This window comes from Mobula hypostoma, chromosome 10, assembly GCF_963921235.1.
Source record: "Mobula hypostoma chromosome 10, sMobHyp1.1, whole genome shotgun sequence".
Lineage (NCBI taxonomy): Eukaryota > Metazoa > Chordata > Chondrichthyes > Myliobatiformes > Myliobatidae > Mobula > Mobula hypostoma.
The window spans coordinates 89,842,914-89,869,030 of NC_086106.1; the positions used below are offsets into that span (position 1 = coordinate 89,842,914).

Sequence of the window (26,117 nt, forward strand, 5' to 3'; positions counted from 1 at the left end):
AAATCAAAACAGGTAAGAATTACACGTAAATCAGTGAAGTTAAGATCAAAATCCTACATTCTATTTAGAAACAGGTACTGAATGAGCCACATTGATTGGGAATCTGTCATAAATTGCAAAATTGTGTTGATTGCAAAAAAAGACTGTTATTAAAGATTAAAGATATTAACTTTATTTGTCATATATACATCAAAACACAGAAAAGTACAGTGAAATACGTTGTTTGTGCCAAATCAAATCAGCAAGGATCGTGCAGCCATGCTTCGAGTGGCAACATCTCACACCCACAACTCACTAACCCTACCTGTACATATTTGGAATGTGGGCAGAAACCCATCTATCACAGAAAAAAACATTACAGGCAGCGACGGGAATGAATTTAACCCCAACTAGTTAACAGTGGCACTGTAATAGTATTTCGCTTAAGTGCTACGCTACCTTGCTGCTCCTTTCGTATTCTGCAAACCTCTTAAATGCTTCCTGCCAATGAAGTCTTTTTTAAGTGAAGCCACAGATCCAATGCAGGCAAACCACGAGGCAGTTCCTGATAGTAACAGGAGATCCAGAATATAGAAAATGAAGAGGTGCCACATTCCATCAGTACTTCACTCGGTTTGAGTGGTCAGGTGAGTGGAGTGGAGCTCGACATCAGTGTCCCGCGTCTGATGTGAGAACACTCTCACTGCACTGAAGCACAAGATCAATCAGCAAGGAAGCACTCAGCAGTGTGGAACAGTGAAGCTGTCGTGCTGAAACTGTTGGCTCAGATACTCCTTCTGGTTACTGAAGCGCAAAGGAATTATTAATCTCTGGAAGAGGGGCAGCGAAGTGTGACAAGGCTGATCTCTAGTACACAGGAAGGACTGTGAGAAAACTTAAGATTCCAAGACTTGAAGAAAGTGTAACAAAATAGGACTTTCCAGGTGTCCATGAGATGTGAAGTGGAATCCTATTTCAAAGGATGCCAAGTAAGCAGAACAAGTATTATAAAAATAACTTGGTAAAGGCTAAGTCTAATGTGATTGTTCAATTCTTCACACAAAACATAATTAATAACAGACATTTCCAACTGGATAAGATTAAATATCTAGGCCAAGGCCTATAAATTGTTCAGCACCAAAACAGTGACATTAAGCTGTCTGTGAATGTGACACTGGTGCAGGTGCTACGTCGTTAATGGATATTCTTCCACAATATTCTATTAGAACAGACTCAACCTGCACATTAGGGTAAGGGAAAAATGGGCTTTTTGCTTAGATTTGATTTTACAGTAAACAAAAACTTGTATTATGGCACAGAATTTATAAACTCATAATCTTAAGGTCTTTTTTTCCTGATGGAAAGAGACTAAAATGTCACTAATATTAGGCTCTCCAGATCAAAAATGACTTGGTGAGACTTCGGTGTGTGGTTGGACACAGGAAGGCACCCTGAAATGAAAATATTGTGCCTATTATGTCAATCACACTGTAGTGGGAATTAAACATGTTCTGTACTTATTGCCCACTTAAACATAGAAAAAACAGACACCATGCATGACTTAAGTCAGAGGAAAACAGTAAGTATACTTTTTTTAATTCCTAAAAATAAACCATAAATGCACTGGATATATCATCTTATAGTCATAGTCATACTTTATTGATCCCGGGGGAAATTGGTTTTCGTTACAGTTGTCCATAAATAATAAATAGTAATAGAACCATAAATAGTTAAATAGTAGTATGTAAATTATGCCAGCAAATTATGAAATAAGTCCAGGCCCAGCCTATTGGCTCAGGGTGTCTGACCCTCCAAGGGAGGAGTTGTAAAGTTTGATGGCCACAGGCAGGAATGGCTTCCTATGACTCTCTGTGCTGCATCTCGGTGGAATGAGTCTCTGGCTGAATGTACTCCTGTGCCCACCCAGTACATTATGTTATGTAGTATAATGCAGTACATTATATCCTAACACGAAAGGTTGAGCTAAGAAATAGCAGGGGTAAAAGGACCCTGATGGCAGTTATTTATAGGCCTCCAAATAGCTGCAGGGATGTGGACTACAAATTACAACTGGAAATAGAAAAGGCTTGTCAGAAGGGCGGTGTTATGATAATTGTGGGGGATTTTAACATGCAAGTAGATTGGGAAAATCAGGTCAGCACTGGATCTCAAGAAAGAGAATTTGTAGAATGTCTGCGAGATGGCTTTTTAGAACAGCTTGTTGTTGAGCCCACTAGGGGATCGGCTGTACTGGATTGGGTATTGTGTAATGAACCGGAGGTGATTAGAGAGATTGAGGTGAAGGAACCCTTAGGAGACAGTGATCATAACATGATTGAGTTCACTGTGAAATTTGAAAAAGAGAAGCCGAAATCTGATGTGTTGGTATTTCAGTGGAGTAAAGGAAATTACAGTGGCATGAGAGAGGAACTGGCCAAAGTTGACTGGAAAGGGACACTGGCAGGAAAGACAGCAGAGCAGCAGTGGCTGGAGTTTATGCGAGAAATGAGGAAGCTGCAAGACAGGTATATTCCAAAAAAGAAGAAGTTTTCGAGTGGAAAAAGGATGCAACCATGGTTGAGAAGAGAAGTCAAAGCCAAAGTTAAAGCAAAGGAGAGGGCATACAAGGAATCAAAAATTAGTGGGAAGACAGAGGATTGGGAAGTTTTTAAAACCTTACAAAAGGAAAACAAGAAGGTCATTAAGAGAGAAAAGATTAACTATGAAAGGAAGCTAGAAAATAATATCAAAGAGGATACTAAAAGCTTTTTCAAGTATATAAAGAGTAAAAGACAGGTGAGAGTAGATATAGGACTGATAGAAAATGATGCTGGAGAAATTGTAATGGGAAATAAGGAGATAGCAGAGGAACTGAACGAGTATTTTGCATCAGTCTTCACTGAGGAAGACATCAGCAGTATACTGGACACTCAAGGGTGGCAGGGAAGAGAAGTGTGCACAGTCACAATTACCACAGAGAAAGTACTCAGGAAGCTGAATAGGCTAAAGGTAGTTAAATCTCCTGGACCAGACGGAATGCACCCTTGTGTTCTGAAGGAAGTAGCTGTGGAGATTGCGGAGGCATTAGCGATGATCTTTCAAAAGTTGATAGATTCTGGCATGGTTCCGGAAGACTGGAAGATTAAAAATGTCACTCCGCTATGTAAGAAGGGGGCAAGGAAGCAAAAAGGAAATTATAGACCTGTTAGCTTGACATCGGTGGTTGGGAAGTTGTTGGAGTCGATTGTCAAGGATGAGGTTACAGAGTACCTGGAGGCATATGACAAGATAGGCAGAACTCAGCATGGATTCCTTAAAGGAAAATCCTGCCTGACAAACCTATTACAATTTCTTGAGGAAATTACCAGTAGGCTAGACAAGGGAGATGCAGTGGATGTTGTATATTTGGATTTTCAGAAGGCCTTTGACAAGGTGCCACACATGAGGCTACTTAACAAGATAAGAGCCCATGGAATTACGGGAAAGTTACATACGTGGATAGAGCGTTGGCTGATTGGCAGGAAACAGAGAGTGGGAATAAAGGGATCCTATTCTGGTTGGCTGCCGGTTACCAGTGGTGTTCCACAGGGATCAGTGTTGAGGCTGCTTCTTTTTACATTGTACATCAACGATTTGGATTATGGAATAGATGGCTTTGTGGCTAAGTTTGCTGACGATACGAAGATAGGTGGAGGGGCCGGTAGTGCTGAGGAAATGGAGAGTCTGCAGAAAGACTTGGGTAGATTGGAAGAATGGGCAGAGAAGTGGCAAATGAAGTACAATGTTGGAAAGTGTATGGTTATGCACTTCGGCAGAAAAAATAAACGGGCAGACTATTATTTAAATGGGGAAAGAATTCAAAGTTCTGAGATGCAACGGGACTTGGGAGTCCTCATACAGGATACCCTTAAAGTTAACCTCCAGGTTGAGTCAGTAGTGAAGAAGGCGAATGCAATGTTGGCATTCATTTCTAGAGGAATAGAGTATAGGAGCAGGGATGTGATGTTGAGGCTCTATAAGGCGCTGGTGAGACCTCACTTGGAGTACGGTGGGCAGTTTTGGTCTCCTTATTTAAGAAAGGATGTGCTGACGTTGGAGAGGGTACAGAGAAGATTCACTAGAATGATTCTGGGAATGAGAGGGTTAACATATGAGGAACGTTTGTCCGCTCTTGGACTGTATTCCTTGGAGTTTAGAAGAATGAGGGGAGACCTCATAGAAACATTTCAAATGTTAAAAGGCATGGACAGAGTGGATGTGGCAAAGTTGTTTCCCATGATGGGGGAGTCTAGTACGAGAGGGCATGACTTAAGGATTGAAGGGCGCCCATTCAGAACAGAAATGCGAAGAAATTTTTTTAGTCAGAGGGTGGTGAATCTATGGAATTTGTTGCCACGGGCAGCAGTGGAGGCCAAGTCATTGGATGTATTTAAGGCAGAGATTGATAGGTATCTGAGTAGCCAGGGCCTCAAAGGTTATGGTGAGAAGGTGGGGGAGTGGGACTAAATAGGAGAATGGATCAGCTCATGATAAAATGGCGGAGCAGACTCAATAGGCCAAATGGCCTACTTCTGCTCCTTTGTCTTATGGTCTTATAGTCTTATGGTCTTATATACAGGGCTATTGTTATGGGTGACTTCAACTTCCCTAATATTGATTACTTAAATGGGGCAGAATTTGTTAAGTGTGTCCAGAAGGATTCTTGACATAATATTTAGACAGGCCAATTAAAGAGAGACCATACTGGATCTAATAGTGGGCACTGAAGCTGGTCAGTTGACAGACCTCTTGGTGGGTGAATATTTCAGGGAGCGTGACCACAGCTCTCTGACTTTTACCATACCTTGGAAGGGGTGGAGGGAGCGCAGCTCAAATTATGATGCTATTAGTCAGGAACTTGAGAGGGTAAAATGGGAACAGATGTTCTCAGGGAAATGCACAACAGAAATATGGATGTTGTTTTGGAGATACTTGTACAGGCTTCTGGATAGGTTTGTTCCATTGAGGCTGAGAAACGATAGTAGGGTGAAGGAACTATGGTTGACAAGACATGTGGAATATCTAGGCAAGAGGAAAAAAGAAGCATATTTAAGGTGTAGAAAGCAAAGATCAAACTGGGCTCTAGAAAGTTACAAAGTAGCGAGGACGGAGCTTAAGAAGAGATTTAGGAGAGCTAAAAGACGACATGAGAAGAATTTGCAAGTAAGGTTAAGGAAGACTCCAAGGCATTCTACACATAAAAAAGAATAACTAGAGTGAAGGCAGACTAATCATGGATGAAAGAGGCTTGGAACTGGAGGAGATAGAAGAGGTCCTTAATAAATATTTTGCTTCAGTATTCACCAGAGAGGAACCTTGACTAATGTGATGCCAACATGGAACAAGCTAATATGCTGGAACACACTAATGTTAAGAAAGAGCATGTGCTAGAATTTTTGAAATGCAATAGGACAGATAAGTCCCTATGGTCGGAAGGGATATACCCCTGATTACTATAGGAAGTGAGGGAAGAGATTGCTGCACTTTTGGCGATGATCTTTGTGTCTTCACTGGCCACAAGAGTAGTACTAGAAAATTGGAGGGTGGCAAATGTTATTCCTTTGTTCAAAACAGTTAATTATAGATCAGTCACTTTTATGTCAGTAGTGGGCAAACTATTGGAAAGGCTTCTTGGTGGCAGGATTTATGAGCATTTGGAGAAGCATAGTGTGATTAGGTATAATTAGCATGGCATTAAGAGGGCCAGGTCGTGCCTCAAGAGCCTGATTGAATTACTGGAGGAAGCGACAAAGTAAATTGATTAAAGGAGATCTGTGGATATTGTGTGTATACCATTTGACAAGGTTTCCCATGGTAGGCTCATTTAGAAAGGCAGGAGGCATGGGATCCAGAGAAGTTTGGCTCTGTGGATTCAAAATTGGCTTGCCTATAGAAGATGGAGGGTGGTAGCAGATGGAGCATATTCTACCTGGAGGTCAGTGACCAGTAATGTTCTATGGGGATCTGTTCAGGGACCCCCAACTTTTGTGACTTTTATAAATGACTTAGATGAGGAAGTGAAAGGGTGAGTTCATCAGTTTGCAAATGACACATAGGTTGGTGGTATTGTGAAAAGTGCAGGTTATCACAGGTTACAAAAGGACTTTAATAGGATACAGAACTGAGCTGAAAAGTGGAAAATGGAGTTCAGTCCTGAAAAGTGTGAAGTGATGCACTTTAGAAGATCAAATTTGAAGGCAGAGTACAAGATTAATGGCAGGATTCTTAACGGAGGAACAGAGTCCATATCCTCCATCTTCAAAGTTGTTACACAAGTTGATAGGGTAGTTAAGAAATTATATGGTGTGTTGGCGTTTAATAGTTGAAGGATTGAGTACGTGTGCTGGGAGGTAATGATGCAGCTCTATAAAACTTTGGTTAGACCTCACTTGGAGTAGTGTGTTCAGTTTTGGTCACCTCATTATAGGAAGAATGTGGAGAGTGTGAAGAAGATTTAACTAGATTTCTACCTGGACAAAACAGCTAAAAGAACATGTCTCATGAGGATAAGTTAAATGAGTTAGGGTTTTCCCATTTGAATTGAAGGAGAATGAGAGGGGACTTGATAGAAGTGTATAAGATAAGAGGCACTGAGAAAGTAGACAGCCAGAACCTTTATCCTAGAGCAGAAATGGCTAGTATGAGGGGCCATAATTTTAAGGTGATTGGAGTATAGTATTGTGGGAGTGTCAGAAGTAGTTCATTTTTAAACAGGTAGGTTTGTGGAATGTGCTGGATTATGGTGGAGGCAGATATATTAGAGACATTTAAGACTCAGATAGGCACATGGATGAAGGAAAAATGGAGGGCCATGCAAAAGGGAAGTGTTAGATCAACCTTGGGATAGATTGAAATATTGGCACAACATCATGAGCTGAAGGAGCTGCATTGTTCTATGTTCTATGTGTATTGATATATCTCTACACATTCAGTGTCCATGTACAGTGGATTCAGGTTAATTGGTCCATGGTTAATCAGGGCAGACGCTTATTTGGGACAAGTCTTAAAGAACAAAAACATTGAGAAAATGGTCGGTATTCCCTTCATTTATTTGGGACACTGTGCCACTTAATTGTGACAGAAGGCTGTTGCCGAACAATTTCTAAATAGAGTCTATTGCGTGAACATGTGTGGCTGTTAGACACTACACTGTGCTTAGCATCATTTGTGTGTGTTTGTGTTCAAAAAGCAGTGATCCTTGTCACCGATTGTGAGCAAGAAATAAGCATTAAGACAAGACAACTTAGAATTGATTTGCTTATTGTGATTTCAATCAGTCAGGCTTGGAGATGCCAGAAAACAGCTAGCAGTAAAAATGAAACAATTTCACTACTTCAACAAGTTAGGCACTATGAAGAATTTTAAGGTGTCGATAATCATCTTGATTGTTCACATCATTGAGTCGTGGCTGAAAGAAGGCCCCAGGATAGTACATCAAAGGATATATTTGGTATCAAAAGGACAAGCAGAAAGGAATAGGTAGTGGTGAGGCTCTGTTGGTAAGAGATGGAATTACATCTTTAGAAAGAGGTGACATAGGATCAGAGAATACTGAATTTTTACGGGTGGAGTTAAAAAACTGCAAGGCCAAAAAAAAATTATGGGAATCATATAGGCCTTCAAATAGTAGCCAAGATGTGGGGTTGAGTTTGCAAAGGGAGCTGGAAAAGGCACGTAATAAGGGTAATATCACAATTGTAATGGGGACTTCAATATGTAAGGTGATTGGGAAAAGAAGGTTGGTATTGGATCTCAAGAGAGGGAATTTTTTGAATACCTACAAGATGGCTTTTTAGAGCAGCTTGTGCTTGAGTCTACTCAGGGAAAGGCTATTTTAGATTGGGAGCTTAACATAAATGAACCCTTAGATTGCAGTGATCATAGTATGGTTGAATTCATACTGCAATTTAACATATGAGGAACGCTTGGCAGTTTTGGGCCTGTACTCACTGGAATTTAGAAGAATGCATAGGAATCTCATTGAAACCTACTGAACATTGAAAAGAAAGGATAAGGTGGATGAGGAGAGGATGTTTCCTATGGTGGGAGTATCCAGAACCAGAGGGTACAGCCTCAAAATTGAGAAATGATCTTTTAGAACAGAGGTAAGGAGGATTTTTTTTTTAGCCAGAGAGTAATGCAACTGTGGAATACTCTGCCACAGATTGCAGTGGGGACCAAGTCTGTGGGTATACTTAAAGCAAAAGTTGATAGTTTCCTGATTGGTCCGGACATCAAAGGATATGGCGAGAAGGCAGGTATATCGGGGTTGAGAGGGATCTGGGATCAGCCATGATGGAATGGTGGAGCAGACTTGATGGGCTGAATGGCCTAATTCTGCTCCTATATCTTACGGTCCTATGTAACAATGAAAATGAAGATTTAGGGGATGCAATCATCAAAAGCACTGTATGAAAGCAGTCCATTATCTGCACCAGGTATCTGCGGTAATTTCGTTCATTTACAGCCAATCAAAAAATATGGCAGCAGGTTGGTTGTACACTTTATCCAACAATGATAGTGAAAGCTGTGCAGGAGAGTTTTTAAAATGGAAAAGCCATTGCATTGTGTCAGTTTCACCTTTCCCGACTTCTGAAGTCAGGGTCTGGTGATATGAGTAGACACGAACTGGGGTCTTCCTTGGTTACAGTGGGTGTGCCTTATCATGCCTTTGTTCTCCTTTCTGGGCCTTTGGATATCAACGTTGATCTCATCCACCAGTCTACCAGAGCTGATTTCACATGATACAAAAGACGTATCCATATTTCACTAGGTTATGAGGCCTGCCAGCTACCTTCACCTGGATTAGCCCACCCGTTGAAGCAGTATACTGGAGTGAGGCTGCTGTCCCATACTTGGAGCCACAGGTGAGCACTGAGTGTCCAGTAGAGACTAAAGGTGAGCCCATACATGCAGCAAGCACCAGATGAATTTCTCTGTTGTAACTAATAGGAACCAATACACAGTAGGCATTGACATCGGTATCAAGTTTTAAGTATTGTTGCTTGAGGGGCAGCAAGACTGAGATCCAATGAGAAGGCTATAGAGAATGGAGCTTCGAAAATAGAACAGTGATAGTGACTGCAGTCCTGGGTATGACTCTAAACTGCAACTGGTGATGAGGCTCTGATTGGGGACTTTGAGAGCTCTGGGGAAAGTGGAGTTACCCTTAGTCATTCATTGCTCCTAAGGCTGCTCTGACCCGGAATGGTAGCACCTGCAAGGGTTCCTGCTCAGGATGTGATTGAAGGCCAACGGCGGATCCGGCAGGTTCAGTAACTGAACTTATGATGGAAAAGGCGGATGAGCTACGACCTCAAGTGTCAACGGCTATAGTATAGACGGATGAACATTTGGGAAGAGAAATGGCAATTTCTTTAGTTCGCCCAACGGTAGGCAATAGCAAACCACCATTGCTATTTGCTAAGAAAACCATGGTCAAACTCACAAAATGTATCACACAACAACAGCGTCAAGAGGATCTTCAAGACAACTCTGAAGATGCTTCGCTCGGTAGGGTTGATTCTGGCCAGCAGGGGATATCCGACCATCATCAAGCTACTGTTCATAAAATTCAAGTAACACAAAAGAAAATTATTGCCACTTGGAACGTAAGAATGCTATATCAAGCAGGAAGATTGGACAATGTGATAAATGAAATGGAAAGATTAAAGATTAACATCATGGGAATTAGCGAAGTTCATTGGATAGGTGCTGGAACATGTCAGATTAGAAATAAAACACTAGTTTATTCTGGATGAAAACATGGCAAAAAGTGTTTTAGGATATTGGGCAATATCAGAAAGAGTGCTCCTTGATAGATTCAGAGGACAACCATTTGATTTAGCAATTATACAGGTATATGCACCAACAACAGATGGAACAAATGAGGATACAGATAAATTCTATGAAGAGCTTGAACAAGCAAAGAATGGATGCAAATCTCAAGATATTGTTATTGTCATGGGAGATCTAAATGCTAAAGTAGGACAAGGTGCTGATGGAAATACCATAGGAAAATTTGGACTAGGGGAAAGAAGTGAAAGAGGTGAGAAATGGGTAGAATGGTGCAAGATGAATAATCAGGTCATTATGAATACCTACTTTAAAAACCATCCAAGACGTGTGTGGACCTGGAAAAGTCCAGGTGACAACACTAGAAATCAAATTGACTTTATTACTATAAACATAAGATTTAGAAACTCAGTGACTCAATGCAAAATATATCCAGGTGCAAACTGTAATAGTGACTATAACCCAGTAGTATGTCATGTAAAAGTAAAACTTAAAAAACTAAAGAAGCGAAAACCTGAACAATCCCTTGACTACATGCAATTAATTAAAGAAAAAAACTTAAGACAAAAATTTACAATTGAAGTAAGGAATAGATTTCAAAGTCTAGAAATTGAATCTGTTGAAGATGATAGCAATCATGTAGAAATGAAATTTAACTCTCTAAAGGATGCCTTGGTAGAATCAGCAAAGTCAGTGATTCCTAAAAAACAAAAAAGCATGAAGAATAAATGGATGACAGATGAAATCAAAAATCTAATGGAAGAAATGGAAGAAAGGAGAAGGAAGAAAGCAAATCCTATAAGTCCTTAGATTAAAAAGTTAAAAGCTTATGTCAAAAAGCCGAAGAAGAATGGTTAAACCAGGAATGTGAGCAACTAGGAAGAATCCCTATTACAGATCCAAAAAGGTTGCATCAACAAATCAAGAATATCACTGGTAAAAAGCTTCTCTGTTCTTCAGGTGGATGTTTGAAAGCAAAGGACAGTACCATTATCTTTGAAAAAGACAAGATTATGAACAGATGGACTGAGTATATTCAGGAATTGTTTGAAGACGATCGAAGCGAAAAACCAGAAATTAAGAAAAACATTGAAGGTCCAAGTATTTTAAAATCTGAAGTTTGTAATGCAATAAATAAGATGAAGAAAGGAAAGGCAGCAGGTCCTGATGAATTAGTAATAGAACAAATTATCACCCTTGAAGATTATGGAATTGAAAAACTTACTGATTTAATCAATGACATTTATGAGACTGGAATAACACCAGAAGAGTTGAAAAAAAATCAGTATTTATCACTCTTCCTATGAAAGCTAGAGCAATAGAATGTGAATTACATAGGACCATGTTTAATGAGTCATATCACCAAGATACTTCTAAGAATTTTGATGACAAGAGCTAAAAGTAAGATACAAGCTGAAATAGGCACAGAACAATGTGGTTTTGTGAAAGACAAAGGTACAAGAAACACAATATTGATGTTAAGGTACTATCAGAACGAGCTATTCAAGTACAAAAAGATTTGCTTGTTTGTTTTATCGACTACACAAAAGCATTTGATAAAGTGAAGCACAATAAGTTATTTGAAATATTACAGAAAACTCTAGATCTAGATTCGAAAGACCTCCGCCTAATCAGAAATCTGTTCTGGGAACAAACTGCCGCTGTAAGAATAGATGGAGAAGTGAGTCAGTTTACAAAAATCAAGAGAGGCATTAGACAAGGGTGTGTTTTCTCCCCTGATTTATTTAATGTGTACAGTGAAACAATATTACAAAAAATAAGAGACATCTTGGGAATCAAAGTTGGCAGTGAAAACATCAATAATTTCAGATATTCAGATGACACTGTGTTAATTGCAAGTACGGAGGAAGAACTACAAAACTTAATTGATATAATTGTTGAAGAAAGTGCAAAAATGGGTCTATCTATCAATTGCAAAAAGACAGATTGTATGGTGATATCCAAAAAGAAGGAGAATCTTATCTGCAGGCTGAGAATAAATGGGGAAGACATAAAACAAGTACAGAACTTTTGCTACTGAGGAAGCTGGGTGATGTCGGGTGATATCAGATGGCAGGTGCGACTTAGACATCAAAAGAAGAATAGGGATGGCAAAAGACACCTTTATGAGAATGAAGAGTATACTGTCCAATACTAAACTAGGCATGACAACCCGCCTCAGAGTACTGAAATGTTATGTTTATCCAGTTATGTTATATGGCTCAGAATGCTGAACAATATCTAGTAACAAGAGGAAATGAATTATAGCAGCAGAGATGTGGTTTTTGAGGAGGATGCAAAGAATATTATGGATGAAACGAATATCTAATGAGGATGTCATGAACAGAGCAAACACAAAAAGAGAAATAATGTATGAGATCATGAAAAGGCAACGTAACTTCATTGGACATGTGATTAGGAAAGAGGACTTAGAATGCATGGTAATTATGGGAAAGATTGAAGGGAAGAAAGCAAGAGGAAGACAAAGACAAATGATGATGGAGACAGCAGCCAGAGAACTGGAAATGAATACCAATGAATTGATCCACTTGACCCGAAACAGGAGTGTGTTGGCCATGGCAGTCAAAGCTCAAACTGGGCATGGCACCTGATGATGATGATGATAGTGGCTGACTGTGTTGTAACAGATACAATGGCAAGCTTGAAAGATACAAGCAGACTCATCCATTTGCTCTGTACATGGAAAGAGGAACAATAGGATTGCTGTGGACCAAGGTGACGACACAGAATGGGAAAGGACAGTCATGCACAACAAGAGGAAGACAATGTTGTTGCTGGTGCTGAGGTAAGAGACAGGAAATGCTGCCAAATTACAGATATGGGAATATTTGTATAACGAAAGCCTTTACTAGACTTTCTCTTGTGTCAATAGATCTTAAAGCCACATATTTGGTGTGAGCACCATGTGCCACCAAACGACCATCCACCACCTGCTCCCTTGGCTTCACGTGACCCTGATTGGGGGGAGGGTGACCTGCAGGCTAGCAGAGTGAAGGAGCACCTTTCACCTCCTTTGGTAGAGATGTATCTCCACCCCACCAGACTGTGCCTATACAAAGATCATCTTAAAGCCTTTATCATATTTGTCACTACTCATACCACCATCAGTGTGTTCCAGGCACCTACTATTCTCTTTGTAAAATAAATCGCCTAGCACTTCTTTGAGCAACACACACAGAATGCTGGAAGAACTCAACAGGCCAGGCAGCATCTATAGAAAAAAGAACAGTCGACGTTTCGGGTCAAAGCCCTTCGGCAGTAAGACTTTCCTTCTTTTGTGTGGTGCCTTAAATGCAGGTCCTCTAATATTAGAAATTTTAACCATGGGAAGAAGACACCAGCGGTCTACTCTATCTATGCCTCTCACAACCTTACAAACCTCTAACAAGGTCTCCCCTCAGCCTTCATGGTTCCAGAGTACGTAGGAAAGACTTGCGTTTCTCATTTTGGATGGCGGTAACTTGAGAGGGAGAGGTGATCTTATCAGCTTATAAATGATAACCAATTGCACTGTATAAATAGATTCAGAAAACTTTTAAATTAAACTGTGACAAAGAATTTAAAGGTCAGAGAATTAAATTAGTGGAATGCAAATTTAGCACTGATGCAGGATCGAGGACAGCAAATCATTTGGATGGTGCTAGTAAAACCCTTGGATTGTTGAAGAAGCAATCGGATAATGCACACAAGAGATCTTGAGAGGTTTAAAAGGGCCACAAAGAATGCTGTACATTTGGAATGAATTGCCAGAAATAGTGGTTGAGGTGGGTATATTGTCAACAGAGTTGAAAATACACTTGGACTAAGCTGTTAACTGTCCTGTGCTATCACCAGTGGGATCATCAGTTGCTCTGCCACCTGTCTTCAGGAGTTTCGGCCCGCTTATGATCAAAATTCCCTCGGGGTGGTGGGCCAACATTTAAATGCCATCCAGATAAGTACATGGATCAGGAATGTTTACAGGGCTATGGACCAAACAAAGGTAGATGGGACTGGGCAATCGGCAGCACTGTCAGCATGGACAAATTGGGTTAATGGGCCGGGTTTCCATGCTCTATGACTCTACAAAAAAATAAGATTCTGCAGATGCTGGAAATCCAGAGGAACACATACATAATCCTGGAGGGATTCAGCAGGTCAAACAGCATCTATGGAGAGGAATGAACGGTTGATATTTTGGGATGAGACACTTTATCAGGATCCTGTACCAGGGAAAGCTCAACTAATACCCATGGAATGATGATCCTTTCTTGGATGTAAGTTACAGCCTCTGAATTCAGAACAACTTTCTCCTACCGTTAGCTCCACGTAATCTCCACTTATATCATAAAAACCAACACAAAGAAAAACCAATGCCGAAAGCCTTTTTCTGTATTCCTAGATACAAAAGCTTGAGTGAGTGCAACTAACATTTTCAAAGACCTGTCAGGATGTAGGGATGCATTATGCACCTCTTATCTATCCTGCATGATTCATTAATTAATTTTCAGCTGTAAAATGGCACTTAAGGTCTCTAGCATCAGTAAGTCCTATGACTGATATTCAATGAGTACATTATTTACAAAGGCCAGCAAGGTCAAAACATGTTGATTGAATCTTAACACTGATTGCTTAAATATTGTCATAAATGCTGTTCCCAGAAAAAAAATAGGCTCCATTGGCACTTCTTACTCTTTATTCTGAATGGACTCTGTGTCTTGGTAAAAGGGTCAGAGATCAGTATAGTGTAAAAAAAATTATGGTAACTTGTGAAAGATACTTACCTTTCAGCGTGTTCAAGAGGCAGTCAGCCCAGCATCTTACCCATCTTTAAGCTTATCATTCTTCTCAGCAAGTTTAAGAAATAGTTGCCCTGTTGCATCACAGGTCCCCAGGCACCCGCTTCCAAGTGCAGACCTCAGCTAAGGTGGATGACTAAGGGATAGTCATGTGGGAGTGTGCCATTATAACCATTACGGAAACATGCCTGAGGGAAACACAGGAATGTTCCAGGCTACAAGTGCTTAAGGCAGAAGAGAGGTGGAGGAAACGGAGGTGGGGGGGGGCAGATTTTTATTTTTGATGAAGGGGAATGTCACTGTGGTAGTCAGAGTTGGAATTACTGAAGGATTATCCAGTGAGGCTTTATGGGTGGAGCTGAGAAATAAGAAGGGATGATCACATCACTGGGATTGTACTATAGGTCCTCAAAGAGACCACTGGGAATTAGAAGAACAAATATGCAGGAAGATTGTGCAGGGTTGTTAAAATAATAGGGATGTCATAGCAGGGGATTTCAACTTTCTGAACATACACTGGAACTGCCAGATTGTTATGGGCTTAGATGGGGTGGAATTTGTTAAGTGCTGCCAGGAAGGTTTTATTGGGTAATATGTAGAAGGCCCTACTTGGAAGAGAGCAAAGCTTGACCTACCCTTAGGTAACAGGCCGGGACATGTGATTGAAGTAAAGTGGGGGAGCACTTTGGGAATAGTGACCATAGTGCTAATAGTTTTAATATGGTTACAGAAAGGGACAAACTGGTCAACAGGTTCACGTTCTAAACTGGGGCAATGCAAATTCTGACAGTGTGAAACAGGAGCTTGCAAATATTGAAGGAGTTTTTCATCGAGAAAGGGACCACAGGCAAGTGGGATGTTAATAAAGGTGAGGTAGTGAGAGCTCAAAGTTCCCATGTTCCTTGCAGAGGCAACTCGAACAAACCAATGCTGCTGCTGGCAACCACATGGTTATTTATCCTGTAGGATGCACCGTCTGATGAATCCAATGATAATATTCAGAAAAGTCGAAGAAATGTATTTGATGCTTCATTAGCAAATGGCAAAACATACAATCTTGAAGTGATGAAACTAAAACTAACAACAACAATATACTTAGGCAGACTTAAGCAAAGTTAAGTGATTTCAAATATAATTAAGCGAAGTTAAGTAGAGTTAAGTGGTCAACAAAAGATATGACGCGAATATCCCCAGCTCTAAACTTCCCAGAACAAAGCATAAATATGTTACTTATTCCCCTCACTTTTACCACACACCCACCCATGTAACTAGCTACCATAATAAACATAATAAATGCACAACACAGAACACAAAGCAGATAGAAAACAGATGAATGGCTCCTACATTCCTGTGAGAATGAAGGACAAGGCTGGTAGGAGTAGGGGATCCTGAATGACAAGGAACATTGAGACTCTGGCCAGGAAAAAAGAGGCATGCATCAGGTATGGGTAGCTGAGATTAAGTGAGTGGCAAGGTACCGTAGTATTTAGAGTAATGCTATTACAGTGCTGGTGACATAGGTTCAATACTCCTGTTCTCTGTACGTACATTCTCTCTTTGATTACGTGGGCTTCCTCTGGGTGCTCCGATTTCTTCCCACATTCTAACAATGTACGGGTTAGTAGGTTAATTGGTCACAGGGGTGGTGCAGGCTCATAGGGTGGGAAGGGCTAGTTACTATGCTGCATCTCTAAATAAATACAAATAAAATAAGTGAATCCCTGGAGGAGAAACGTATTCAAGAATGAAATCAGGAGGGCAAAGGAGGCACATAAGATAACTTCAGCAGAGAAGATTATGGAAAATTTAAAGAAAATACATAACTATATAAGGGGGAAAGAGTAACTGGAGAAAGAATTAGGCCCCTCAAAAACCAAAGGGAGACCTCCTTTGTGTGGAGCTGCAGGAGATGGGCTAGGTCCTTAATGAATATTTTCCCTCTAGTTTATCATGGAGAGAGACATGAAGATTTTGGGTATTCAGAAAGTAAATGTGGAAGTCTTGGGGAAGTTTGCAATTCAGTAGTGGGTGCAGGATGTCTTAAAAGGTATGAAGGTAGACAAACCTCCAGCTTTATCCAAGAACACTGTAGGGGGTTAGAGAAGAAATTGTGGGAGCCCTGGTTAAGATACTTGCATCATCATTAACCACTACTGAGGTGCACTAACCAATACACTATCATGGCGTGTAAAAGTACTTATGAACCAACTGAGTTCTTTTGATGAGGTGACCAAGAAAGATGCTGAAGACATGGTGGTAGATGTGGTTTATATGACCTTTGGTAAGGCATTTGTTAAGGTTCCACATTACAGGCTACTCTGGATCACATGGAATACATGGAGAATTGGCTAATTGGATACACAATGAGCCTGATGGAAGAGAGCAGAGGTTGATGGTCGAAGGTAGTTTCTCAGATTGGAAGCCTAGTGGTATGCCTTGAGTATCACGCTGGGCCCATTGCTGTTTGTCATCTACGTCAAACATTTGGATAAGAAGATGTAGGCACGGTCAGTAAGCTTGAGCAATGAAGAAAACCGTCAAAACTACAGGGAGATCTTGATCAGCTGAGCAAGTAGGCTGAGGAATGGCAAATGGAGTACAATTCAGATTAAGGGAAAAGTGTTATAGCTTGGAAAGTGAAATCCCGTAGGATGGTTGGACAGGTGCATGGATTGGAAGGTTATGAGCCAAACACTGGCAAATGGGCTTAGCTTGGATGGGGTATTTTGGTTGCATGGAGCAGGTGGACCAAAGCACTTGTTTTGATATTGTATGACTATGACTCAGTCTTCTTTGACCCTTTATACACCTGCTAAAATCTGTTCAAATTGGGTATATATACCTGCTCTCTGATCGGATTTTCCTATGATTGTGACAGGCAGTTTCATTTTAGTATCTGAAGCATTTGGGCATTGTGATTTCTGTTCAGCACCATTTTATTATCACTTTTCTGAAGCAGCGAGCAGCAGCTGCCAAATAACTGCATAGATCTTCAGCGGATCATGTTCTGGGGTGCCAATGGAATCAATTGTTTTAGGAACACATCTTGTGGCAATCATTAAGCATTCAGTGCAAAGATTTAGATCAACAGGGCTTGACCTTGCTGCAGATTACAGTACTCGCTGCTGTATCGTCACAACGACAATTTGTTAGTGCTGCTGTGAACACAATGTGAAGAAAATGTTTGATTAGGCCTCAAACATTCCCAGTTGCAGTTACCCCATTTCCATTTTTTCATGGCAAACTGTAAACAATAAGGAAATTTTAAAGTACTATCGAGGACGAGAGTAGTAAACTGTGTTCCATTTGAAGTTCAGTTCTTTGTTTGTATAGCTCCTCAGAAGGAGCCATAACATATTTCTTATCAATTTCTTTAATCTTGTCCACAATTGCCATCTCCTCCTGCTTCTGTTTCTTCCTCAAAGCAACGGAATACGAAATAATCTGACCCCGAATATAGGCTTTAAAAGTGTCCCAAAGAGTGTTAACCGAAATATCTTCTGTATGGTTAATTGTAAAAAAAAGCTCAATCTGTTCATTCATAAAATTAACAAAGTCCGAGTCCTGAAGCAACAGCGAATTAAAACGCCATTGTCTATTGTTTGGTATATTGGCCATAATTTTAATAGAAAGCTTAAGTGGAGCATGATCCGAAATGGTTATAGAATCATAATCACATTTAATCACTGAAGGAATGAGACGAGAATCAATAAAAAAATAATCAATTCTTGAATAGGAATGATGAACATGTGAAAAAAAGGAAAAATCTTTTTCCTGAGGATGCAGAAAACGCCAAATGTCCGTCGACCCAGAATCAGAAAGGAAAAAATTAATCAAATTTGCAGATTTATTAGGTAAAGTCCGTAAAGGAGCCGAACGGTCCAAAGCTGGAGATAAACAGGTATTAAGATCTCCGCCCCAAATCAATGAAAACTCGTTCAAATTCGGAAACTGATCAAACAATGATTTATAAAATTCCGGACAATCCATATTAGGAGCATAAACATTAACCAAAACTACTTTTTTATGAAATAGTAAACCACTAACCAATAAAAATCTACCATTCGGATCAGAGATAATATCCTGTTGTATAAAAGTAACTGAAGAATCTATAAAAATAGAGACGCCTCGAATCTTAGCATTGGAGTTCGAATGAAATTGTTGTCCCTTCCAGAATTTGAAAAAACGTAGTCTGTCCCCCCTCCGTACATGGGTCTCTTGTAAAAATAAAATTTGTGCTTTAAGTCTCCGGAACACTTTAAAAACTTTTTTTCTTTTAATAGGATGATTAAGACCATTAGTATTCCAGGAGACAAAATTAATAATAGACTCCATAAATCCTAAAGTCAACCCACAACAAGTGTAAACCAATTAAAGAAAACAAGAAGTGATTTTTATGTTCACAGTGATAAAATTGGCAAGCTGCTGGCTAATCAATTGAAATCTAATTATGTTAAATCTCAAATCAATCAGATTTATAACCAAAATGATCGATTGATATTGGATCATGTGGGGATTAATCAAACCTTTTGTGATTTTTATTCTTCTTTATATCAATCAGAGTCTCCTCGAGATTCTAAATATATGAATGATTTTTTAGATAAGTTAGACTTCCCTCAGATTTCACAGGATATGTCTTCTTTATTAGATACTTCCATTACAATGGATGAGATTAAGAATGTTATTTTTTCTATGAATCTGGGGAAAGCTCCTGGCCCTGATGGGTTTACCGTTGAATTTTATAAATGTTTTGCTTCTTTATTGATTCCTTGGCTCTATAAGGTTTTTGAGGCTTCTTTGAAACTTGGTAAACTTCCGGAATCTTTTAATAGAGCATCAATTTCTTTAATACTAAAGAAGGATAAAGACCCTGCTCAATGTGCATCTTATAGACCAATATCTTTATTAAATGTTGATTCTAAAGTTTTTTCTAAGTTATTAGCAAATAGACTAGAAAAAGTACTTCCTTCTATTATTTCGGAAGACCAAACGGGTTTTATTAAAGGTCGTTACTCTTTTTATAATATTCGTACATTGTTAAATATCGTTTATACTCCCTCACAAAATGTTCCTGAGTGTGTTATTTCTTTAGATGCCGAGAAAGCTTTTGATAGAGTAGAATGGCCTTATTTATTTAAGGTGCTTGAAATGTTTAATTTTAGCTTGAAATTTATATCCTGGATTAAACTGTTATATCACTCCCCTGTAGCCTCGGTTCGTACTAACTCTTTAAACTCACCTTTTTTTCCTCTCTTTCGTGGTACTCGACAAGGCTGTCCTCTTAGTCCCCTATTATTTGATATTGCATTAGAACCTCTTGCAATTGCTATTCGAGAATCTTCAAATATTACTGGGATAACTCGGGGATTAAAGTCCCATAAATTATCACTCTATGCTGATGATTTACTTTTATATATTTCTAATCCTGAGAGATCCATTCCTGCTGTTTTAGAGTTATTAGCACAATTTGGTCTTTTCTCAGGTTATAAATTAAATCTTAGTAAGAGTGAACTTTTTCCGCTTAATAAACATCTTCCCTTATATTATAAATTTCCATTTAAATTGATTAATAATTACCTTTTCATATCTTGGGATTAAAATTACTTGTAAACATAAAGATTTATTTAAGACTAACTTTTTACCATTAATAGACCATATTACTCAACTTTCATCTAAATGGTTTCCCTTATATTTAACTTTGATTGGTCGTATTAATGCAGTTAAGATGTTTTTTTTGCCAAAATTTTTATATGTGTTTCAGGCATTACCAATTTTCGTTCCTAAATCTTTTTTTGATAAAGTGGACTCTAAAATTTTTTCATTTATTTGGCAGAATAAGAATCCGAGACTGGGTAAAATACATTTACAGAAAGCTAAGAGAGATGGAGGTTTAGCATTACCTAACTTTAGATTTTATTATTGGGCTATTAATATTCGACATATGAAATTTTGGTTACTTGACCGGGACATACTATCTATTCCTAAATGGGTAGCATTGGAATTACAATCTGTTCAGGGTTATACACTTGGTTCTATTTTAGGTTCATCTCTTCCTTTTGATTCGAAACGCCTTAAGCAGGTCTCTAACCCGATAGTTAAATATGCTTTGCGCATTTGGTTTCAATTCAGAAAATTTTTTGATCTTAATCAATTCGGGTTAGCGATTCCTATTTTAGGTAACATATTTTTTCCTCCCTCTTTTACGGATCGCGCTTTTCAAACTTGGAAGACTAAGGGTATTTTACGGTTTTTGGATTTATTTTTAGATGGTTCCCTTATGTCTTTTGAACAATTATCTAATAAATATAACTTATCAAGAATACATTTTTTTAGATATTTACAAGTTAGAAATTTCCTAAGTACTATACTTTCTTCCTTTCCAATGCTTCCTCCTATATATATTTTAGATTCGATAATTAACCTTAATCCATGTCAGAAAGGTGCATCGGCTATGATTTATAATATTATTATGAAACTTAGGAAAGCTCCATTTGATAAGATTAGGGTAGATTGGGAACAGGAATTGGGGCTTACCATTTCTGTGGATGATTGGGGGCAGATTTTACAATTAGTTAATACTTCCTCTATTTGTGCTAAACATTCCCTAATTCAATTTAAAGTGGTTCATAGAGCACATATGTCCAAAGATAAGTTAGCGCGTTTTTACACGCATATTAATCCTTTCTGTGATAGATGTTTGGGGCAGATAGCCTCTTTAACACATATGTTTTGGTCTTGCCCTACTTTGGAAACTTTTTGGAGAGATATTTTCAATATTATTTCTAAGGTATTAAATATAGATATCTCTCCTCACCCTATTACTGCTATCTTTGGACTACCTAAAATTTCTAGTAATCTTTCCCCTTCAGCCCGTAGAATGATTGCATTTCTTACTTTAATGGCGAAAAGATGTATTTTACAACATTGGAAAGAGCTTAATGCTCCAACTACCTTTTTTTGGTTTTCTCAGACGATTTTATGTTTGAATCTGGAGAAAATTAGAAGTAACCTTTATGATTCTTCATTTAAATTTGAACAGATTTGGGGACCTTTTATTCGATATTTTCATTTAATGTAATATTTACCCTTCTTGTTTTTTTTTCACTGTTTTAATGGAGGTCGGGATTGAGGACGTGATTTTAAGTTTAACTCTGTTTGGTTTCAAGTTAGCCCATTGCTTTGCTTTGCTTTTAGGTAGTTGCACGGTGGGTTTTTTTTTTGGGGGTTTTTTTTTTCTTTTTTTTTTCCATTGATATATATAAAATCTAGTATACTATTATGTTATCTTGGTTTCTTATGCTTAAATTACATTGTTTGTAGTATTTTCTTTTTGGTATTGTTATCTTTTGGAATTTTATTGTACTTTAACATTGTATTAATGTTTATATGGCTTACCTTTTTTGTATACTTACTCAATAAAAAGATTTAAAAAGAAAGAAAGAAAGTACTTACATAAGGTCCACTATCCAGGGAATCAGCATTCACAATAATGGGAGGAGGGTTTGCCTGTAAAAATACAACACAAAATTTGGTTTTATTGTAAATGACTCTCAGTTTATAGAACTTGAATTAATTATCTAAATAAGTCATGATTTTGGTGTAGTACATAAAGCTAAAAGGTACAGCAAGTGAGAAAGTAACCCACAACCAAAGAGTCACTGACCTAACCAGGTCCACATTCACACACTGACCAGCAACCAGGTGTAGAGAAGTACGGGAAATATTTGCAGGCAGATAAACTGCTCCAACTTTCATGCACTAACCCATGATTGTGTAGCCAGGTTTCCATCGAACTCAATATATGTTTGCTGATGACACCGCAATTGTAGGCCTTATCTCGGGTACTGATGAGTTTGAGTACAGAGAGGAAATTAAGAACCTGGTGGCATGGTGTGAAGACAATAACCTATCCCTCAACGTCAGCAAGACGAAGGAATTGGTTGTTGACTTCAGAAAGAGTAGCGGACCGCATGACCTCATTTACATCGGTGGTGCGCAAGTGGAACAGGTCTACTTGAAGACCAAGGAGATCATTGTGGACTTCAGGCGTGCCAGGAGTCATACTCACATCCCCATCTACATCAACAGAACTGTAGTGGAGCGTGTATCAAGCTTCAAATTCCTTGGTGTCCACATTTCCGAGGATCTCACCGTGTCCCTGAACTCCTCCATCTTGATCAAAAAGGTGCAACAGCGCCTTTATTTCCTGCAGAGCATCAAGAAAGCTCACCTCTGTCCCAGGATACTGATGGACTTTTACCACTGTACCATTGAGAGCATACCCACCAACTGTATCTCAGTGTAGTATGGCAATTGTCCCGTATTGGACCGCAAAGCACTCCAGCATGTGGTGAAAACTGCCCAGCAGATTATCAGCACCCAGTTGCCCACCATTGAGAACATCTACCATAAACGCTGCCTGGCCAGGGCGAAAAGCATTATCAGGGATGCATCTCACCCTAACCATGGACTTCTTACTCTCCTCCCATCTGGTAGGCGCTACAGGAGCCTCCGCTCCCGCACCAGCAGGCACAGGAAGAGCTTATTCCCTGAGGCTGTGACACTGCTGAACCTCTCATCACAGCGCTAAGCAGTATTGCATCCGTATTGTATTGTCTCAGTACTTTTATATGTGTGCTGTAGCACATTTTTTATTCGCAGTTATTTTGTAAATAACACTATTCTTTGCATTTCTGGTCAGATGCTAAATATATTTCATTGGCTTTCTATCTGTACTCAGCACAATGACAATAAAATTGAATCTAATCTAATCTAATCTAATCAAAAGCTTTAAGTTCCTCAGGGTCAATATCACAAATGACCTGACTTGGTCCAACCAAGCAGAGTTCACTGCCAAGAAGACCCACCAGCGCCTTTACTTCCTGAGAAAGCTAATAAAATTTGGCCTGTCGCCTAAAACCTTCACTAATTTTTACAGCTGCACCGTAGAAAGCATTCTTCTAGGGTGCATCACAACCTGGTATGGAAGTTGTCCTGTCCAAGACCAGAAGAAGCTGCAAAAGATTGTGAACACGGCGCAGCACATCACACAAACCAATCTTCCGTCCTTGGACTCACTTTACACCGCACGCTGCTGGAGCAGTGCTGCCAGGATAATCAAGGACACGATCCACCCAGCCAACACACTTTTCGTCCCTCTTCCCTCCGGGAGAAGGCTCAGGAGCTTGAAGACTCGTACGGCCAGATTTGGGAACAGCTTCCTTCAAACTGTGATAAGACTGCTGAATGGATCCTGAGCCGGATCTGGGCCGTACCCTCCAAATATCCGGACCTGCCTCTTGGTTTTTTTGTACTACCTTACTTTCCATTTTTTATTTTCTATTTATGATTTATAATTTAAATTTTCAATATTTACTATCGATTTGTACATCAGGGAGCAGGAAGCGCAGAATCAAATATCGCTGTGATGATTGTATGTTCTATTATCAATTGTTTGGTGACAATAAAGTATAAAGTACAACTGTGAATCATGCCAACAAAATCTTTCAACAAATGAGCACCCCATATTTGAGAAACATTGTTGAACGTTACAATTCTATAAGGGACAGTACTCTGAATAGCAAATTAAACCCAAATTGATAGGCAGCACAATGATGTAGCAGTTTGTTTGGCTACTTCACCACCTCTATAGAACCTACCATTGAGTGCTGTCCTTGTGGAACTTGTATGTTATTCTTATAACTACGTAGGGTTGCCCATGATCATGCAGTTTCCTCTCACGCACTGGTTGTGAGGTTAATTGGTTACTGTTGATTGCTCCTGGTGTAATAAGGTAAAAGTAAAATCAGGGTATGCTTGGGGAAAGTTGATAGGGATGCAAGGAATAAATTGGGGTCAGTATAAATAGCACTAGAAAGTTGTGGATGTGGTAGGCCAAATGGCTTATATTCTATGCGACTTTATTCTATTTGTTGGCTTAATATGTAGGAGCACTAGAGTATCAAATGGTCCCTGGAGCCTGAATAATCTGACCTATAACTTGTTCCTCAAAATCTTTGACTCCTTTGCAGGCCAAATACCTACCGGGTACTGGGAAAACCCATACTCCCACCGGGATTGAGCCTCAAATACAATTAGCATTTGGACCCTCCTTAGAATCAGAATCAGAATCAGAATCATTGTCTGATCTGCACATTTAAAAAAGGCCAATGTCTTTATATCCTACAGTTTTAAATTTCAGACAGCTAATTTGGGACAGGAACATCTCCATTTTAATCTAGGGGAAGTTAAAAGCAATCTATTCAAATTTGACTACTGCCTGATGGAAGTGCATATTGCATAATCAAGGCTTGTTAATTTGTCTAGTTTCAGTACAATGATAATTTCATGCTAATATAACCTTCATGTTGCGGATGCTGCCTTCAAGAAATAGAAATAATAGTTGACAATGGAAATAAATGGTTAAAGATGTTTACCTTTCTTTCCTATGTCTTCTCACCTATGTGACATTGTAAGTTATCAAAAAAACAGAGAGCACATGTTTCCTGCATTTTAAATCCTGTTACTGCCTTTAAAGTTGAATAGATGCTCCTCTCCTTTTGCTGTTTTGGCTGTGCGTTTTGAAGTGTTATATTGCACAATCATGTAAATTTATTTCCTCTACTTTAACCTATCTTTTTCTTTGACTGCCCTTTTGTAGCACTATCTGTTCTGCTGTATGAAAAATGAGAAGTGCTCCATTCCTAAGTGGAGTTATCTCTCACAGAGAGAAGCAAAAAAAAATGACAGAGAATCATAGGTGGAATCCTAAAAAAGACTCATCACCTTGCACACAATTCCCAGCTGAGAAGATGTGTGACCTAATGTATTACCTCTGTCAGCATCTCTCTGTAAAGTTCCCTATAGAGTGTGAGAAAACAGTCATAACAGCTTTAAACACTAAAATACTTCCAGTTCCCACAGGTTTAACTTAACAGTTTCCTTAAAGCTCTGGTCTAGAATTGACCATGTGAGGAATCATGGCTGTAAACCTCGCCCTACCAGCTTGGTGAAGCAATCCTCTTGTTTTTCAGTCATTTACCTTATTCAAGTAGGGATCAATGGAAAAGTGAAAATTTATTGCACAGTTCTAATTGCTGTTGAAAAAGAGATAATAATCTATCTTCTAGAACTGCTGCTAGAGTCCTTCTGGAGTTGTTGGCTATGGAGTTCCAGGATTTAGAAATAGTGACAGAGTTGGAATAGCCAAACTGGCGCAGGACATGAAGTGGGAACTGAAGGTGGTGGTATTCTTGGTGATAGAAGTTGCAGGTTTAGAATGCCATTGGAAAGGTTTGAGCAAATTATTGTGGTATTTTCTGAAGTTAGCATGCACTGCAATACAGTCTTCTGATATCAGATGGAATTAATGCTCAGTATATTAGATAGGATGCCTTGTTTAAGATGATGCCAAGGTTATGGACAATTGTTTGAGCATATCTCAACCAAGCAACTGAGCAAAATTCTGTCACATTCCTGACTTCTTCCTCAGCAGAGATATTGCTA

At 39.2% G+C, this 26,117-nt stretch overlaps 1 protein-coding gene across 3 annotated transcripts in view; it reads right to left on the reverse strand.

Moving 5' to 3' along the window:
- The window catches only part of dlg3 (discs, large homolog 3 (Drosophila)), a 404,637-nt gene that overhangs the window by 232,228 nt on the left and 146,292 nt on the right, over nt 1–26,117 (reverse strand). For all 3 annotated transcript variants that reach the window (XM_063060832.1, XM_063060831.1, XM_063060830.1), the window contains exon 2: nt 22,065–22,118. In XM_063060832.1, coding sequence (XP_062916902.1) covers nt 22,065–22,118 — 54 coding nt within the window. The remainder of the gene's footprint in view (nt 1–22,064; nt 22,119–26,117) is intronic.